The sequence below is a fragment of the Musa acuminata genome, chromosome BXJ1-10, assembly GCF_036884655.1.
Source record: "Musa acuminata AAA Group cultivar baxijiao chromosome BXJ1-10, Cavendish_Baxijiao_AAA, whole genome shotgun sequence".
Lineage (NCBI taxonomy): Eukaryota > Viridiplantae > Streptophyta > Magnoliopsida > Zingiberales > Musaceae > Musa > Musa acuminata.
The window spans coordinates 35,641,978-35,661,977 of NC_088336.1; the positions used below are offsets into that span (position 1 = coordinate 35,641,978).

A 20,000-nucleotide genomic window follows, 5' to 3' on the forward strand; every position below is an offset into this window, starting at 1 on the left:
TTCTTCAAGTACTTCATGGAATGTGAAAAATGAAGAAAAAAGAAAGTCAGACTTATTTCCTTTGCTTTTAGACCTGGCACTGATAGTAATCTAAAAATTAAAAACCTTGGCTTGGATTTCACGGACGTCTTGTAATTTTTTCTGGTTGTAATTTGAGGAAAACAACTCTGAGACCATAGTGATAATACAGGTAATAAGTTATGAAGAGATACAATCACATAAAATGGATTCTTAGTACTCTGCAAAGTCAGTATGTATTTGTGGGGGAACCATCACCACAATCTATCACTTAATCAGAAGAATGAACTCACAAATCTTGTGAGAAAAGGTAATATAAGAAAGTATGTATTTGTGGGGGAACCATCACCACAATCTATCACTTAATCAGCAGAATGAACTCACAAATCTTGTGAGAAAAGGTAATATAAGAAAGCAACCAATGAACTGTTGGTTTACAGATGCATACACTGCTCTACTAGCTGGACCTTTCATATAATTTATGATTAAACGCCCTCCAACATGTCAAACTGATCTCTGACCGGTAGTATTTGACGTTGGTGTGTTCACTGCTTGCTATCTTGCATCCAGAGATAGTGTTTGGGCAATATTAAATCCACAAAGAATCTGATCAAAACAGAATAATTGTGCATATGCAGATTCAACATGATGACATATGACAGGAACATGCTCACCGCCGAAATGCATTGCTCTCATGGGCTGCTGAGCTTCCCTGCGAGTAGTAAGCACGACGACGGACACTCTCTTCTATCGTAGCACTCCCTCCCTTTTCAGCTCCATATATGCTATTTTCAGCAGCAACCAAAAAATTCTTGCCTCTTGAAAAGCTTGCCCTCATTGCTTCTTGGGCATCAGCCTCCGTTGCTCTCTTCAACCGCTTCAACCTTTGCTCCTCGTGGAGCTCTGCATCCAGTTGCATCTCTCTTAGCCGAGCTGCTCTCTCTTCCTCCGACATCTTTGGTACACCGCGACGACGGTTATAGCCAGGCTGTTCTCTTTGCCTGCTGGTTTCCCTGTTCTTGTCTTCCATGCCAAGCTCAGAATCAGTATGATGTTGTTCAGACGCAGAATAATTAGACCTTGTCCCATCTTCCTTGTGAGTGTATCTTGAATATGAATGGCCTATGGATGAGTGCTTCTCGTTCTTTGAGTGGATATGTTGCTGACGCTCTAATATTGTATGACGATACTTCCCCTCTTCCTCACACTCACCTGCCCTTCTTGAATCTGAATAATCCTTCAGAGAATGCTTATCATACTTGGAACTTCTGTGCTGGTAATGTTCATATGTCGGGCAATCACTCTTTTTTTTCCCTTCTGCACCTTCTTTAGCATCTTTAGAATCTGAATGATCTCTTGATGAATGTTTCCGACGCTTCGACCTACCTTCTTGCTGTACAGATGTTTGACGCTCTCTTGTCTTCTCTTCCTGAGTATCACTTGTGTATTCTGAATCAGAATAACATCTCAATGAGCGTTTATCAAGCTTTGACCTACTGTGGTGATGATCCTTATGCCTTTTCATTTCTTTCTTATCTTGCTTCTTCTTTTTCTCATCTTCTACCTGTAAAATCGAAAAGATTAGTGATTCAATTGCAGATGTGATATGCTTATAATTCGAACAACAATTCTTCATTTGTATTCTTAAGCCACATAATCATTTAAGAGACACAGGAAAGAAAAAATAATTTTTAATAGCAAGCAACTTTATAAAATATTGATTCTCTGACTTGGGGGGTCCAGTTTGCTGACAGCCTGATATGGAAACAAAGAACAGTACTTCATGAAAAAAGTTAATCTATGAAATAATGGCATGGAACTAAAAGGATGAAAGGGTTTTTGGCCACAACTTGCCATCATTTGAGCAAACTGTGGTGATTTTGGCAAACACATAACCACAAAACCAAGCACAGGAAGGTGTAATTTAATAAAAGAGTCAAACAAAATTTTGAGATCTGATAATTGTAACTATGCAGATTATTTAGAGAAGAAACATGTTTATGGACATTCTAGCATCCACAAAAGGAAAACAGACAAAACCACTTACAGATTTCTGAATCATTGCCATCTTTATGGGATTATTCTTTATTCGAGCAAGTGCTTCCTGCTCACGCTGACGGATAAGGAGCAAAGGGTCAGAGTGAAGTTTCCTCCAAGTATCATTTGCAGACTGAGGCTTATCCTCAAATAGAGCTCCAGGAACGACAGCCTGACATACATTAAGAACTTATCACATGTTATATTACATCATAGGAACAATGAGGAAGGTGCATAATGAAAACCAAAAAGTATTGATAAAAAGATGTAACGACAGTACAACATACGAGCAGTTAAATTGAGAACCAAGATGACAACATTAAACATTAATATACCAACATATAAGACGGCTAGTTTTAAGAAATGCATAAAGCACATTCCAACTTTTCAATCAAGAAGTGATGCAAGCAAGCAAACAAACAAAAACGAGCTATAAAAAAAGGCAACAACGGATCTACAGGAATAATGAACACTTGATATCATGCATGTCTCATGATATAGCAAAGAAACTTTCCACATGTACAACATGGTGGCACAGTATTACACTGCGTCCAACAGCTAGCATATCAAAAGGCAGCATGCAAAAGCCTCAATCAGACATATTTAGTAAATACTTATTTTACTCACCTAAATCTACAGTAAAAGCCAACATTGTAACAGTACTCAGTCCATTCCATCCACATATACAAATGTTTATTTGTGAAAGATGTAAACAAAAGGAAAAAAAACAGGCTCCAGAAAGAAGAGAATAAAGGTGGGTGTACAATTACAGTATCCACAATAGCATACAACATTTTTAAATATATCTTGCATATATTAATATATGATTTTTCACAAGAGAGACTTCCTATAGTCACACACCCTTATTCTGATCCGCCGAAGGATCATTGTTGTGTTCTACATATAACAGAAATGTTCTGCTGATGTACCGATAGCTAAAGCAGCATAGCTACAATGGATCAATAATTTTATTCTTAATGAGGTGAAGAGTTGGGACTTGGTAACACCACAGATAGCAAGGAAAGAGACGGGGAGTGCTCCTTTTGCTATATGGGATGAGATTTCAAAGATAGAAGTGAAGGAAAGCAACAAAAAAAGAAGAAAGAAAGAAGAGGAAGGACACAAGCACAGAGAAAAAGAAAGAGAAATGTAGCATAATGATGAATATCTACTGTAAGAAGAAAAATTAGCATTCTGATGCTACTCTTGAGATGTATTTAGTTCATAATTTTCCTAGTTTAGTGTAGTTGTAGAGCTTGCAAACAATCAAAATATGTTGTTTTAAAAGTAAAAAATTCATGGAGCACTAGCAAAAAAATGGTTTCTAGCTATCTGTCCTAGCCATTTTTTGCCCATGTGGTCAGGAGTATAGGTTGAAAATTACTTTATCTCTTTACATAAAATGAAAAAAGTTTATAAGAAAAGCATATCTCTAAAATTTTAAGCACTCAAACTCTGGGACACTTCATGCATCTAGAAAATGCCAATCCATGAAGCCACAGTATAGGAGCACTTTGCTCAAGTCACATATAGGTGTCGGAGCTTAAAATGATATGTCGAATATCCTGCTTACCACTGCAAAAAGGTGAAATATTTACTGTTAAACTATTAAATGTGACTGTCAAATATTTTATTTATTATCACCTTGATAATGCACTTACAAATCATGTACCAGCCATGATGAATCAACTATCTACTCATGGTAAATTGACATATGCATTTTTTGTATAATCACATATATTTATTAGGTTTGATCATTGATGACAGCTGAAGTGGCAGTTTCCGAAGATTTTTGGGAACGGTGAAAATGATCAAGGGTCAGACAAATCATAGTGAAACTTTAAATAATTAAGAGAAAAATGTATGGTGAACATGATCGAGGGTCAGACATATCATAGTGTAGCTTAAAATAATTAAGAGAAAAAAAAAACTTGAGCGTGCTCAAGTTTGTGATAAAAATTCTTCTATGTTTCACATTAGTTCTTTTATGAAAAAGTAGACAAAAACAAAAAAGCCTCCGCTATTCCAAGTCCATCTTTGAACGTGAAATCCCTAAGGCAACTTATCAAGATAGTCATTAATATATAATTGGGTTAAAGAATTTTGGCCACCTTAAAATTAATGCAGGTGTTGCCCGAAATTCCATATCTACTGGAGTTCTAAAATAACTAAACTATTACTAATAAATAATTCGTAAGAGACATGTATGACTGATGTCGTTCGTAGCCAAAGTGATGGAAATTCTTAGATGTTACTGAATACTCTGAAAATGGGTTTTCCTATTGACAAAATTCAACACAAAAAGAAGTTCCATGAAATAAGAAGTGCATCTGGTGCCTGAAGCTCCCAGCAATATGAGGTGTAGGGAAGGGTAATGTACACAGTTGTAGCCCTAAAAATAAATGTTCCACAAAAGAGAAAGATATACATGATTATGATTATCATCCAGTGATACTAGAGGTCAGCAAATCATGGTTACAAACTTTTCATATCGTGGTATGATAAAGTAATAACTTGTAGCAAACAGACAAAGCTTCTCATGCTCATCTGATAAAGTTGTAGATTGATGCCAAAGAGAAATCTCTTTAATATAATACTAATTTTATAAAAAAACTCTAATGTAAGATAGCCAAAGAAAAATCCCTTAAATCAATTTAGTAGAAAAGTTCATGATGCATTTATTAACCAGCTATTAGAATGGCATTCATTATTAAACATAACTTAACGTACTCAAAATCGTGAAAGAAAGCTTTTATTTCTAGTAATGCTTATTTGGATTTTTTTCCCTAGTACCGATTATTAGGTTTAACTAGCAATGATGAAACAATCTCCAAATATCCTGTGCTTCAGGACTTTCTTGCTAGGAACTGTCTGACTGGGCAATTAAAGATACTTTGAGAAAGCATGTATGGCTTTTCCTTGCTTCAGAAACAATAACGTGTAAATAGTAATAGAGCAAAGAGATGATAAACCAGAGGGATAGAAACCAATAAATATTATTAAGTCTCCATATGATTAAATTTATTGTTGTCTCCGCTCTCCACACTTGGAAAAAGTATTGTTAAGTCTCCATATGCTTAAATATCTCATTCGGGATTGTGATATTTCTTTGATGCAACCTTCTATAAAGTTATTGTTCAAGTACATGACTGTATTCTGAAGCCCCGTTCAAGATGTAGAAAATTGGACGTTCAATTGATGCCTAACAACATCGCCATCACGATATACGCCATATCTTTATACCCAATCATGATGATTCACAAAAATGAAAATCATGATAAAAGTACATAATAATCCTAAAAGAATTGTACCTTGGAGGAACTAGCCTCGGATGTTGAGGTAGTGGAAGCCGCCGCTGGTGGTGCTTGAAGAGCCTTGAACCCATCTGAGCTCCCCTTTCCCACCGCCAATCCTGACTCGTAGAGAAAATCCAACCTTTCTTGCCTCCTAATCGGATCAATCCCAGACAATAGCACAACGTCAGGAAAGCATGGCGCTAAGAAACAATCAACGAAACATTTTTTTTTCCTCAAACAATCAAACAGAACCCTAACCCTTACCCTAAAATCAAGAAACTAAAGAAGGAAACTTGGGGATCGGGGCTTACGGGACGAGGCCGGCCTGTTCCTGGAGGAGGCGGAACTCGGACTTCTCGCGCTCGTCCTGGATCTGCTTGCGGAGCTCCTCGAGCTTGCGCTGCTCGGCCTCATGCTTCTGCTCCGCCTTCCACACGTTCTCGATGTTCCGGAGGCTCCCGGTGTGCCATCCCTTCTTGTTCAGAAATTTCAACGCCATCTCGTCCTCCAAGAACCCCTCGCGATCTCCTCTTGTTCGATCTTTTTCTTGCCCTTCTTGATCTCTCCTTCCCTCTTGTCTTCGATTTTGATCTTTCTTCCCTAATTGAGCGATTTTGATCAGATGATGGAAAACAACGAAAACCCTAGCTCAAGTTGTCATCAAATCAAAGGCCAACGCACTTCACAGAAACAATACAAAAAATTTCAAGCGCGATAAAGGTATCAGAAAACTAGCTAGGGTTTAGAAGAAGGAAACTTACCTCAACGGGCAAGGAAGACCAGATACACAGAGTTCCGCCGTGCCGAGGGTTCCGCCGTGCCGTGTCGAGGCGAGCGAGCGAGCGAGCGCAAGGGTTCCGCCGTGCCGAGGCTTCCAAAGACTCAGAGTTCTGACTCGGTCAGCACGATCTTTTATATCATAGGAATTGAGCCGTGAGGTCGGCATCTGATGGTTGGAGTACTGATCTGAGCCACACAATTAATCGAGCCGTGCTTGGGTTTGAGCTCGACGATTGTGAACTGAATGTGAATTTGTGAAAAGGTTCGGGTTCGGTGAGGCTCCTCGGCTTGGTTCAACCGGATCGATTACTTGGTTGATTCGGATGAGCCTATAGCACGGACATTTTACTGTAAAATTCATAAATAATATGTATTATCTTTATTATCATTCCTTTCCTAATAAATTATTATATTTTTAAAAATATATATATATATACTTAAATTTAAGATAAAATGAAAATATATATAGATATATATATATATATATATGGATTTTTATTATAATTTATTTTGAAATACGATGAGACCTTAGTAATTTTCATCTAAAATCGTTCAAATTCTCATACTAATAATTTTATAACACCTTCAGGCTTATAGTAAAGTGTATATTTATTATTAATTAAAATTGAGTTATAATAATTTTTATTAGAGTTATAAAGTTTTGATTCAGTGATAAAAAAAATTATAAATCTATTCATGAATATTCTAACTAAGATTTTTTTATATCATTAATTCTGATAAATAAAATAATATTATAAGATTTTTCAAGAATTATATGCCTTAATTTAAGATTATGTAAAAAAATAAACAAGGACTTATCGTCCTTTATTTTGAAATATATTAAAATATTCTTAATTTTCATTCAAGATCACTAAAGAACTCTCAAATGAAATATTTTATGAAACCTTGATACATATAAAAAGATTAACGATTAACAATTATGAGAATTTGAGTTAATTAAGGTTAAATTTTAAAATCATAATCGGTTTGGTTGAAAGTAAAATAGTATAATTTTATTTAAAAATAATATAATCGATTCGGTTTAACACTAAATCGATTTGGGCGGTTCGATCTAACTGGGTTTCCACGAGAAATTAAAAATTATAATCATCAATTATCAAATGAGTGTGTTATCCCAAAAATCTAAAATTTAAAAATTTCGAAATAAATTATATATATGTATATATTTATTTATTTATGTCGCCGTCATGGTGAGCTAAATTAAGTATTAATTAAAATTCTAACTTATACCAATATCTTTTTTATCACCGACACAAAGCTAAATATATTAAAATGTTTTTGACATTTATAAATTTTGTGGTAACTCAAATAACTTGATACCAACAATGACTAGAAATTATTAGTGTGGAGTTTCTCAATAGAAGAGGATACTGATATTTGGAGTAATATAAATGCTATGTTAAATTTTATAATGATAAATAGGTTATGCCAATGCAGGTATAAAGTGTTATCGTCCAGATAATGATTGATTTTGGATGTCAAAATTTGTTGATCTAGAAAAAGGAAAGGACATAAAGCTATTTTTATTATATGATATGATAAAAAAAGGACTTTTTCTTTTTTTCTTTCGCATTAGAAAAAAACTTTTCCACTAAAAAAAATATAAATAGATTACCCACTAAAATGGGAACAAAATTCTCCTAATTACATCCGAGTTTGACACATAAACAAAGAAATTTGGAGGGTCAATTCTCTCTTCAAGTTGGGTAACTTGCTCTTTAAGTTCATGTATAATGTCAAGCAAATATGATGAACCAACTAAAACAAACAAAAGGCTATGAACAGTAAGTGAAAGCCCTTTCTTCCATCTCTCTTCATCTTCTCTACAAACGTACAGAGTTACATCATTTCAGGTCGAAGGTGTTCTTGTCTTTCATTAAAGAGATTAGCATCCGACACTAAATGCCGCACTGTCTCTGCATGCCCCTTCGTGCCATGGCCACGTTTTCCCTGCTCACCGGCATCTCCCTGCACCCAGCAGCATCTACCCTACACAGCTTCCCACCACCAACACGAGACCCCTGCCGCCTCTCCCACGACCCAAACGGCACCCTTCTCCGCGAGCACGCCGCCGGTGGTCCTCCCGTAGGAGCTGAACCATTTTGCTCGCACATACTCCCTCCGCCTCCACGGCGGCACTTGCATGCCCGCGCCTCTGATGGACTCCGCTGCGGCGGCGCACATCAGCTTCACGACGCGCTCAAGCAAGTCTCGGCTGCCGACGAACACCGTCGGAAGAACGCGGAGGAGCATCACGTAGTCGGTGGTCGGCCTGGCGATCTCGAATTCTGCGGCAAGATTGATGTCCACGATGTAGCGTGCGCCGCCCCTGGCGATCACGTCGATGTACTCGTGGTAGCCGCCAGGGACTCTGTCAGCTCTCTCCCATGAGGACTTGCAGAGCCCTGAAAGAAGAAGACTTCAGTTAGTCTAAGAGATGATATTATGGGAGAAACAAGTTTGCTTGCTTAACATAATAACAAACAGATGACAGAATCTTTTTCTCTAGAATTTTCACGACAAATTCTTGTAGGAATTCACGTCAAATGTACATCTCCAAGGATTTCTAGATTGTTGCTTTGGCCGGATCCAAACAATGGACACAAGGCCTTGATCATCAATGTCTATGCAATATTATCAACCTAATAATACCAAAGAGACTCACCAGCATCCAACCCTTTCTTTCGGAGCAAACTGACGACCCTTCTTTTAGCCCCCTTCGTAGACCCGACCACCTCGAGGGCCCCTTCCGCCGTTGCTCGAATCCGACCCGACATCGAGTCTCCCTCCGACTCGCCCAGCACGGCCTCGAGCGAGCGCCACCAGTCTCCGCCCCGGAGCCCCTCCTCCCTCCACGACCTCAACCTACTCCCATTTGATCGTCGCTTTCGGCCGTCCCTCGCTTCCGGATCCTCCTCGACGTCATAGAACGAGTCAACGAGGTCGGCCAGCTCGTCTGCCGAGTCGGGAGACTCCTCGGCCGGCTCGCCTCCTGCCGAATCCCAAAGCCGCGCCCTGGCTGTCTCGTCCAGCGGCGCTGTCGCCCTTTTGTATCTCCCCACCGCTCCCTCCTTCCTCATGCCTAACTCCCAAAAGAAAACTTCTACTTCTTCGGAAGAAGGGGGGGGGGGGAAGATATCTACAGTCGACGAGCTCCGAGACGGGATGGATATGGTCGACGCTCACGTGGCAGATGACATGGCTCATGGCCCACAGCTCGTGGCTGGTGAGCCCTGTCGTGCCAACCGTCGATTCGACGAACAACGGTTAGATCTTATGGCACGTAGTGATTGCGGGTCAGCATTGGCAGGTGACGGTGACTGAGGTTGGTCGAGGCCACAGGTTTCACGTGTGATCACGTGACAGCAGCAGGACGTTCACGTGTGACATGCGAACTCGTCGTGGCCGTAACGAATTGCGTGGGTTTTAGTAGGCAGCGAGAATTAGTCTAAAAGCATTGAACTGGTTGAGTGGCGACCAGGTTCAATGAAACTGATTCGGAGATCAGATACAATGAAAGCGATAGATCTCCAGCTGCGTTTACCGCATAAAATTAGAGGATAAAATTGTTATAATAAGCGCATTAAGGTAAGTCATTAGTTATATTTTCCAATTCGGGAAGGTAACCGCATGAGAAGTACCTAACTTGTACGCAAAAGAATTACGCAAATACTATAAATCATTATTAACTTATATGTACTTTTTTTAATTTATATTTTAATTTCATCTATTAGGTTATCACATAGTTCAAAAAACGTATCTATTTGACATGCTTGATAACTCTGTTGAGCACATCTGATTTTTATATGATCATCAATATAGGTGTGAGGATATCAAGAATATATGATCTAAAGCAGCTGTAGATAATCCGTTTTAATTAACTTTCCATGTCGTTAAAAGAGTTAAATTGTTTAACTATGTTTAGTTATATTTATGATTAACAAAAAATAACGAGTTAATTAGTCTATTGATCATTGGTTCAACCATTTATTTTTTAAAAAATTTCCAATAAGCTAAAAACATAAAAGTTTATTTAAAAAATAAAATTTATAGAAAAAAAAAGACAATGAGGGATGATGACGATGGAGAGACAGATGGTGCTGCGGATGAGGTTTTTATCTCTATTAATTTTTTTTAAGGTTTAAAATCTAAATATGTAGGTTTTACAGAATATATATACATATTAATAATAATAATAATAATAATAATAATAATATGTGCAATTATGAAAGGGCAATTCCAGTCAAAAGTCTTCCCTTTGATAAACTCATTCGTTATTCCCGGTGGGATCCAGGGCGTCGGGAGAGAGAGAGAGAGAGAGAGAGAGAGAGAGCCGGCGGCAGCTGTACGCGCTCCTCGACCTCATCCTCTTCGGGCCGGCTACCTCAAATGGTCCTCCGGCGGCGGTGTAGATCTCCGGAACCCGATCGCGTGGCTCCAGCCTCGAATGAGGTTAACCTGTTCGTTGACCATAGCGAGGGGTGGTCCGCCTACCTACCGGATGATGTCGTTCGGCACCCACGACCAGGTGGTGGATGATGGCTTCGACGAGCGGAACCTTCCAGGTTATCAATCGGCAGTCACATTTGCTTCGTTGTACTCTCTTAATCTACCGTTGTTCTATAGAGTTCAAATCTCGGTATATGGGGCTTTAGATGGGCGAATAATAGCGGTGGGCGATGCTATTAGTGACATATATAAGGATGACAGGCGAAATAAAAAAGCTAATAAATGCTCTCCAAAAGACAAGCTTCGCTGTGTAGGTAGAAAGTTGGATTTTTTTTTTTTTCCTTCTTAGTGAGTGCTCAATTAGATCTCTAATCAAGCAATGAGAAGGACAAAAACAATTAAATCTTTTGTTTACTTAATTTCTCTGCAACTTCACATAACGACTCAAATTTCTTTTTGGTGGTTGTTTCCGTGCCCACTTTTTGTTTTATGTTTTTTCTTGAGTGGGATTAGGTAATGACCATTATCTTATAGTAGGTTAGCTTGGCGCACAGAACTTACTTTGTCATAAGAAGCAAAAATTTAGCATAGCAGATGACTTGCTGGGCCAAGAAGACACAAAAACCAGACTAATCCTACTACTATATCAGAAAAAATGGTGCTCTGCCTTGAAACTCTTTCGAGTGTTCAGCATTGTCGCATTGTTGCCAAGCAATGCTGGTGAAGCATAAGATGGATTGTTCATGATGTTAGAAGCATGTTAATCATGTGGTACATGACAATTAGAAATCTGAGGTTGCAATTATGGATGTAACCTTCAGTTTCATTGTGCATAATAGACAACCAAAAACGCCTGTAATCAACAAAATGTCTTCATTTGCAATATAACGACCCTATATGCAATACTTTTCAAGGATAGAGCTGACCGTATTCTCTCAAAAAGCAAATCCAGCTGTTGTTTCATCAGGCTTTCACCTCTTTTTTTTACTTCAAGGAAATGACAAATATATTATGCTTGGTTTTCTCTTTAAGGAGGTGCCTCGAAACATTTGCTGCATATCTAGAGAATAGCTCATCAAGTATATGATCCCCAAATTGATGTGCCATAAGGGGGTTGGAACCCAGCTCTTATGTATTTTGCCACATTTTCCCCGCTTAGTAAACTGTCGAGCTCAGTATCATCATCTTATTCATCATATGGGTCCCAATTGGTCTAAAAAATTTGTGTTTGTTCTATGTCAAAGAGATCTTCTTTATGGATCACCGCTTTTACTTCTTCCATGGAAGGTGGATAAAATGGCAAATCAAAGGTGACCAGTTTTTCCTCCTGTATGATTCCCTAGATTTTGATGTGCAATAACTCAATCAATCAGTTATCAAGATATAAAGATATATTTCTTGAGACTGGGTACCTAATAGAAAAAGGCTGAAGACTACATCATTTATTATTTATTTCTTTAGACATTCATGTATTTGTTTATTTCATTGGATTTCAATTTACCTCTCATTTCTCATTCTTATTTCCTTTGAAATCCTGATTCAGAATCTATTTAAATTTATCTATGTAAATGAACTATGTCGCGCTCATTCGAATTCTTCTTTGATCGTACCAGACCTTCATGAAAACAACAAGTGTGTGATGGTCTCTCTCCTTCACTTTCCTATCTTTGCTACTTCCAAGCATATTGATTCTCCCTCTTCTCTTCTGTCCTACCATCTTTTATAAAGAATTATTAGAAAGAAAGCGAAGAAAGATTGTGATAAGGATAACTATTCTTCTTCTAACAGGGTAAGAAGAGGATTTTGTGATGGGTTAAGCAGAGCCATTCTTCCGTGGCTTGTTTATTGGTCAAATGTGTAGAAGATTAAGTCCCTAAGAGTTTTAGGTGTTGCTGATCTCAAAGGCAAAAATTGGTGTGTTCTTGGTGAATGCTGGCGGAGGTTACCATTGGACAAACTGACATTTATCATTTTCATGCATTAGAGGTTAACTCTAACCTTAACCTATTAAAGAATAAGGTTCCTAAATCAATGTACAGTATATATGGCAAATCAATGTATACAATCTTATCTATATAAGCAGAGTGGCTGTTTCTTTGAATTGAATATTGAACATCCAAGCTGAAAGAAACAACTGTTCCATGATGGCAGGACATCCTCCAAACCCCAATATTTATCATTCGCTAAAACAATAACAATAACATGTACGGAAAATAGTTAATGTAGATAGTTTTCATCTGTTCATAGTGCTGAAGGATCCTGCATGAAAGTTTACTCAATGATTTAATAATGCACCCTCATTATTTTCTTTGGTATGTGAAAAATAAGAGAAAAAGTTAGCTCTGTAACCAAAGCATTCATTGCTTCGGCTAATAGCCCCCACATATATCCTATCTCTCCGTCCTGCAAATGATATTACCATCCTACCTCTGTAGCTTAGTAAAAAATAGAATATTATGACGCAAGTAAAAAAAAAAATTTCGATTCAAGAAAATTGATATAGTATTTAAAACAAGAGGATTGATATAGAACACTTACAAGATATTCCCAAGTGTATTCTCCTTCTTTCATACTTCATGAACTATGATCATATTTATAAGACCTAGTGGTAACTACCTCACTCCACTATGTCACCCATGATTGAGATAGTTATAGGAATTACTCTTAAACTTCTAGATCACGGGACACTTATTGAAACATGCCTAAAACTACCTAGAACATGATAACCACCTAGATAACTACCATGAATCAATTCTCAAGGCTCCCTCTTGATTCATAGTTACATACACCGATTTACAATATGAAATAAATATGCTTTTGAACTAGAAGCGACTTGGTGAGGATATCCGTAACTTGTTCATCCGTTCCACAATACTTAATTGCTATGGTTCCACCTACAAGATCTCGGTTGAAATGATAGCGTATCTCTATATGCTTCGTTCTTCCATGAAATATTGGATTATTCGTCATTGCAATTGTGGCTTTGTTGTCACAAAATATTTTCGTTGCTTCTTTTTGTTCTTGAAGAAGATCTTCAATAAGTCTTCTAAGCCATATTGCCTGATAAGATGCTGATGTTGCGGCTACATATTTTGCTTCCGATGTCGATAATGCAGTTGTTGCTTGCTTTTTTGAACCCCAAGATATAGCTCATGATCCGAGGCTAAAAATATTGCCTGAAGTACTTTTTCTATCATCTAAAACTCCTGCTTAATCATTATCAGTGAAACCAAATAATTTACTATTAAAATTATGAGAATACCAAATACCATAATCTATAGTTCAAGCAACATAACACATAATTCTTTTAACAACTCCGAAATAATGTTTGCTTGGGCTATGCATAAACCTGGATACTACACCAATAGAGAAGGTAATATCTGATCGAGTATGAGTTGGATAAATCAAACCTCCAACCAAACTTCTGTAGTATATTGCATTTGTTGGACATGTACCATCTTCAAGTTTTAGTTTCTCATTTATATTCATGGGTGTTGCTACACCTTTATAATTAATCATATTAGATTTTTTGAGTAGATACATTGCATACTTTCTTTATGAAATAAAATTTTCATATGATCATTACTTTACTTCCAACCCAAGAAAATAATGTAGTAAACCTAGATCTGACATTTCAAACTTATTCATCATACACTTTTTAAATTCTTCTATAAAAGAGTTAGATGAACCTATATATATAATATCATCAATATAGAGATAAACCATTAGACAAACCAGGCCCTTGGAGCTTATTTAAGCCCATAAAGAGTTTTCTTTAGCTTATACACCTTTTCTTCATTTCCTTTAACCAAAAAATCTTCAGGTTGAGTAACAAAAACCTTTTCATGTAAATCATCATTTAAAAACGCAGATTTCACATCAAATTGATAAATAGTCCAACTCAAGTGAGCAACTAAAGCCAAGAAAGTTCTCACGGTTTCGAATCTAGCAACTGGAGAAAAAGTATCATCAAAATCAATATTTTGTTGCTGTGAATATCCTTTTGCAACAAGCCGAGCCTTATGCTTTTGGATACTTCCATCTGCATTAAACTTTCTTTTGAACACCCATTTTAATCCAATAGCTTTCTTTTCTTTCGGTAGATCTATTAGCTCCCAAGTTTCATTCTTTTCAATTGACTTGATTTCCTCCTTCATTGCTTTCTTCGTTCTTCTTTTTCAACTGCTTCCTTAAAAGTTATTGGATCTGAAATAAACAAAGCAAATGTTGAATCATAAATTTCTATTAGTGATTTGAAATTTCTTGGAGAGGTTTCATCTAAGGAATCAGAATTTGAACTACTATTGGGTGAGGTTGACGATGAACTTGTTAGAGCAGGATCTGTCATTTGATTCTGTGGAGTGTCTAGTTCTGTTGGAATTTAAATTTGTGTTCTACTTTTATTGGTCTCCCAATTCTAACTTGTCCTTTCATCAAACACAACATTTCTGTTAATAATAACTTTGTCACTAACATGATTATATAATCGATATGCTTTCGATTGTAAGGAATAACTAATTAAGATACATTTTTCAAATTTTTCATCAAGCTTGTGATGATTTTGTGACTTTCCCAAAGCATAAGCAATACAACCAAAAATTCTTAGATGGCTGACACTTGGTTTCATACCATACCAAGCCTCAAAAGGAGTTTGATTCATAACAACCTTTGTTGGTGAAATATTCAACAAATAAACTACTATTGCAACTGCTTCTGCCCAAAACTAATTTGGAAAGTGTTTTCATTTAAGCAAACTTATTGTCATTTCAACGATAGTTCGATTCTTACGTTCAACTACACCATTTTGCTCCAGTGTATATGGTGCTGTCAATTATTTACGAATACCATTTTTTTCACAAAAAAAATTAAACTCATTAGACAAAAATTCACTACATCTATATGTCCAAAGTGTCTTTATGTGTTTACCACTTTGCCATTCTACAAGTGCCTTGAATTTTCGAAAATTATCAAATGTTTCATATTTCGGTTTCAGAAAATATACCCAACTCATACGACTATAATTATTAGTAAGCACTAAAAATTATTGACTTTCATCAAATGATTTTATATTCATAGGTCCACATAAGTTAACATGAATTAATTGAAGACAATTAGATGCTCTCCGTGCTTTTCCAATATGAAATGATTTTTTACTTTGTTTGCCATAAATGCAACCTTCACATACATCAAGTATTAATCTTGAGTAATTCGAAAACTATTTCTTTTTTATTTAACAACCTTAAACCTTTAACGTTAAGGTGTCCATATCTTAAATGTCATAAATTAGACTCATTCTTTTGAGTTGCGACAAGCGCATGCATTTCAATATTTGAAACATCAAGTGGAAGCATCTTATTTTGCATCATGCAAATATTTATTATAATCAAACCAGATTTTTTATCTTTAATAGTGCATAAACCATCATCAAATATAACTAAATATCCATTATCTATCAATTGTCCAACACTTAATAAGTTATATGATAAAGTAGGAACAAAGAAAACATTATCAAGGTATGTTACATTCCTTTGATTTGTCTTCATCTCAATTGTTCATTTCCCTTCTATTTGGATTTGCTTGTTATCTCCAAGTCTAACTTTCAACTTGTGAGTTTCATCAATATATCTAAATATTGATTTTATGCCTGACATATGATTAGAACATCCGCCATCTAAAAACCAAATATCATTTGAGATATCATGAACTTGTGAATAAGTCATAAACAACTTACTATTTTCTTAATTTTCCTCCACATAACTTGCTTGCTTTTCTCTTTTCCAGTGATCTGCCTTCATGTGACCAAACTTTTTACAATAGTGACATTGAATTCCACTCTTGTAAATTTTTTTATCATAATTTGATTATCTTTGTTGATCATGTCCATCAAAGTGTCCTCTTCCTCTTTCATTTCCTTTACGACGAAATCCTCCTCTGCTACGTCCTCTTCCTACTGATTTTTTGTCTTCTTTTGAAGTAGAATACTCCCCCTTAACTTGAATTGCTTTCTCTTTATTTTTTCAAGTGACCTGTTCAACCTTGTTTCATATGCTTGTAACGAAACCATTAGTTCATCAAATGAAAATGTAGATAAATCTTTTGACTCCTCAATTACAGCAACAACATGATCAAATTTTGAAGTTAAACTTCTAAAAACTTTTACAACAATTATATGATCATGAAGATGTTCACCATAATATTTCATTTGACTAATAATTTCAGTCACTCGAGAAAGAAAATCTGGCACCTATTAATTATTTTTTATGAACAAAATTTCAAACTCACGACGAAGGGTTTAAAGTTTTACTGTAATCACCCTTGATGAGCCTTGAAATTCATTTTGAAGTATCAATCAAGCTTGCTTTAAGATTGTCGCTGCTGCAATTCTTGAGAATTGTCTCATGTACAGCTTGTTGAATGAAGAACAATGCCTTTGAGTCCTTTTTATTCTCCCTCAGCCTGATTTTTTCATCTAGATCCGCATATTGATTCTCTATTAAGTTTTAAAGATCTTGAGACTTGAATATAGTCTTCATCTTGATACTGCAAAATTCATAACATTTACCCGAGAAGATGGGAAAAAGGGGTTGAGACATAGGATTACCATAGAAAGCCATAATGCTCAATTCAGATTGAAACTTAGTTCTGATACCACAAATGTTGAGGATGGAGGAGCAAGTAAAAAAAACTCCCTTCGATTCAAGACAATCGATACAGTATTTAAATCAAGATGATTGACATAGAACACTTACAAGATATTCTCCTTCTCTCTTACTTCATGAACTATGGTCCTATTTATAGGATCTTGTGGTAACTACCTCACTCCACTATGCCATTGAGGTAGTTGTAGGAACTACCCTATAACTTTTAGATCATTGGTCACTTCTTGAAACATGCCTAAAACTATCTAAAACATGATAAACACCTAGATAACTACCATGAATTAATTCTCAACAAGTTCTGCATGATGGCACCTTAGAAATGTTGACAAGTCTCTATAACTTCAGGTGGGCTTGTCTCTGCAAGGTAGATGTTCCTCTTGTTAAGTGATGCACCCTGTTCAGTCTCCAATCCTCGAAGAACCTGACATTTCAAGATCGCTAGAGCATCAATGGATCGATAGATACAATATACTATCTGGAAGCATCTTCTCTATGATGAGTAAGTTTATCATGCCTTTCAGTGGTATTTAGTCACATGGCACCAAGTCTCTATACAACATTCAGAGCATACACCAATTTTTAATGGTATTACTTCCATGTAATATGACCAACCGCATGCAGGAATCCAAAGAAAGTGAAGCTTGTTCAAGGTGTAAAGAACAAGTAGCCATTGCAGAGGGTATCCTGAGAGAGCCAGATGAGACTGGGGGAGGAGTGAAAGAGGTGGACACTCCTGCATGGGAAAAGCCTTCCGTAGAAGGAGCCTGGCAGTCCCACAACATAGTACGGCACAAGCATATCCCCCTTCTCCTCCTTAACCTTCCTCTTGTATTCTTACAGGGAGCGGAAGACGTGATCAAAATCCTTTCCGGGGAGGTCATTCGAGAAGAACTGGATCTCCGGTGGCTCCTGAGGCCCCGTGCCTCCCCACATGCCACTGACGACGTCGAGCACCTCGGAGACCACCAGCAAAAGTGTTAGGGCCCGAGGAACAGCCGAGGTCAGCCACCACCGTTCTCTCAAGGAGCAGCAGCTCGTAAACCCCTTCTATTGCATCCTCCGGCATCGGCTTCGTCATGATAAAAGTGATTTCGCCTGTAACGTAGTTGCAAGCCAGTGATCAGATATGCTATACACTTCAAGTTCATGCAAACAGTTGAAGAGGAGCCAACCTGAAACTCATAGTTGAGAGCATAGCTGGTTTCCCCCGCCCCTCCAACCATGTGAAGGACTTGTTCTACCTTCATGCCCATGTCTCCTCTGAGAACTTGTGGTGCTTCTGACGGTAAGCCTTTAGCAGCAGGACTTGTATTAGTCCATAAGTCTTCTTCTTTTTCCTTCTTTGGAGGCTGAATGCTTCGATCAAAGATGTCATTTGCAGGTGGATCTTTCAGGAAGAGAGGAAAGCCTCCAAATCCATTGAAAGAGTTCACAACAAAGAGAGGATCGTCAAAGGAATGCCAAGAAACTCTGCCGAGTGCAAGAATCGGATACAGTGAGTTCCAGAGATGCTGGTCCACAGAAGTCCCTATCTGTAATCCAAACTTCATTAGCCACTGGATTCTATCTTGTGATGTCCACAAAAAGATTACTTAGATTGCACTGTTGAAAAGCAATACTGTCATCGTACGAGCTTTCTAGAGATAATTAAGATAATTTGCAAGTGTTCATCAGGCATGTTCACCGTGATCTGAGAGATACTGACATGGAGCAATGTGTACTCACTTGGTCTTTTCGTGCCGATGTATCCGGTAGATCAGCTTGGACTATCTCGACGTACCTAAGCTACCATGTGTGACCCTGATGATCTCCGGTGCAATCAAGCCGGTGGGAATATACACTATAACCGGATCAAAGTAAGGTTTAGAAGCAATGTGATGCCTCAGCAAAGTCAACTCTTATACTATCTTAACTTAGTTGATAACATCAAAAGAGGTTAATTATCTCCCTCCAATTACAAATTACTTTTGTCTTCTTTAAATCAAGATCGATTTGTATTAGAGTAGAGAATATATTTCATCACCATCAAAAAAGAAAAAAAAAAAGAAGAAGAAGGTTTTCTGTAATGACCTTAAAGAACTTATCATTGTACGATAAAAAAACAAGTGAACTAGGGGCGGGCATATAGTGTTTTCTCTCTATTTTGGAGGACTCTTATTTTTAGTTATCTATGATAGAAGATAAGATTTTCCAAGGAAATCTTATCTATTCTGTTGAGGGAAATCCTTTTAATCTTATATACAGAGAGGAACATATTAATGTATTCAAGCTAAGTTACTTCATCTTTTCAATAAAGCTTCTTTTATTATTGTTCTTATCTTCTATTATTTTAATCATGGTATCAGAGTAGTGAGAAAAGCGTAGCTTCGCTCTTGCCTTTGGTCAGCGACCAACGTCGCTGAGAAAAGCAAAGCTTCGCCCTTGCCTTCGGCCGCTGATCTGAGCACCACGGATGTATTATGTTGAGAAAAATCCTCTATTCTGTTGAGGGATTTGCTAAGCTCATCTTTTCAATAAAGCTTTTTTCGTTATTGTTCTTATCTTCTATTATTTTAATCAATCTACTAGTAGAGTTTCTGTCAAAAGAGGATAACCGAAGAATACCTAATATTTTTAATATATCTGTTGGTTCGAACGAATTAGCTCTGAGGGTCTAGAATGTTATTAAGAACAAAGGATTGTGATAAAAAATTAAAAAAAAAAATCTAAATCAGTTTGAAAAGTTTTCAAACCTGTCATT

General features: G+C 37.0%; 2 protein-coding genes and 2 long non-coding RNA genes across 5 annotated transcripts; 1 reads left to right on the plus strand and 3 right to left on the minus strand.

Annotated features, from left to right (window-relative positions):
* Window positions 1-296: 296 nt before the first annotated feature.
* LOC135594741 (uncharacterized) lies at window positions 297-6,242 on the minus strand. 2 transcript variants are annotated; one of them, XM_065085246.1, is made up of 5 exons: window positions 6,113-6,242; window positions 5,663-5,951; window positions 5,367-5,502; window positions 2,066-2,227; window positions 297-1,582 (listed from the first exon to the last, which is right to left on the minus strand). In XM_065085246.1, the coding sequence occupies exons 2-5, from the start codon at window positions 5,848-5,850 to the stop codon at window positions 689-691; spliced, it is 1,380 nt and encodes a 459-aa protein (XP_064941318.1). In that variant the 5' UTR covers window positions 5,851-5,951; window positions 6,113-6,242; the 3' UTR covers window positions 297-688. The 2 variants fall into 2 exon arrangements, with proteins under 2 accessions (XP_064941318.1, XP_064941319.1); XM_065085247.1 differs by having other exon boundaries at window positions 5,663-6,031; window positions 6,113-6,208.
* A 1,612-nt stretch (window positions 6,243-7,854) lies between these two features.
* LOC103970020 (uncharacterized) lies at window positions 7,855-9,528 on the minus strand. The gene is made up of 2 exons (XM_009383645.3): window positions 8,818-9,528; window positions 7,855-8,557 (listed from the first exon to the last, which is right to left on the minus strand). Exons 1-2 carry the CDS (start codon window positions 9,230-9,232, stop codon window positions 8,142-8,144), a joined length of 831 nt encoding a protein of 276 aa, XP_009381920.2. The 5' UTR covers window positions 9,233-9,528; the 3' UTR covers window positions 7,855-8,141.
* Window positions 9,529-10,424: 896 nt separating this feature from the next.
* On the plus strand, window positions 10,425-18,930 carry LOC135594742 (uncharacterized). The gene is made up of 2 exons (XR_010480217.1): window positions 10,425-10,717; window positions 17,606-18,930. It is a non-coding gene; the product is annotated as an uncharacterized LOC135594742 (long non-coding RNA).
* On the minus strand, window positions 17,547-18,799 carry LOC135594743 (uncharacterized). Its single transcript, XR_010480218.1, has 3 exons — window positions 18,433-18,799; window positions 17,775-18,355; window positions 17,547-17,681 (listed from the first exon to the last, which is right to left on the minus strand). It is a non-coding gene; the product is annotated as an uncharacterized LOC135594743 (long non-coding RNA).
* Window positions 18,931-20,000: the final 1,070 nt, after the last annotated feature.

Excerpts from the sequence above, each read along its gene's own strand:
- LOC135594741 (XM_065085246.1), bottom strand. The coding sequence starts at position 5,850 with ATGGCGTTGAAATTTCTGAACAAGAAGGGATGGCACACCGGGAGCCTC. Across the intron at positions 2,228-5,366 it reads CCGAGGCTAGTTCCTCCAAG|GCTGTCGTTCCTGGAGCTCT; the intron begins GTACAATTCTTT and ends AATGTATGTCAG. Across the intron at positions 1,583-2,065 it reads TGGCAATGATTCAGAAATCT|GTAGAAGATGAGAAAAAGAA; the intron begins GTAAGTGGTTTT and ends TCGATTTTACAG.
- LOC103970020 (XM_009383645.3), bottom strand. The coding sequence starts at position 9,232 with ATGAGGAAGGAGGGAGCGGTGGGGAGATACAAAAGGGCGACAGCGCCG. Across the intron at positions 8,558-8,817 it reads AAAGAAAGGGTTGGATGCTG|GGCTCTGCAAGTCCTCATGG; the intron begins GTGAGTCTCTTT and ends TTCTTCTTTCAG.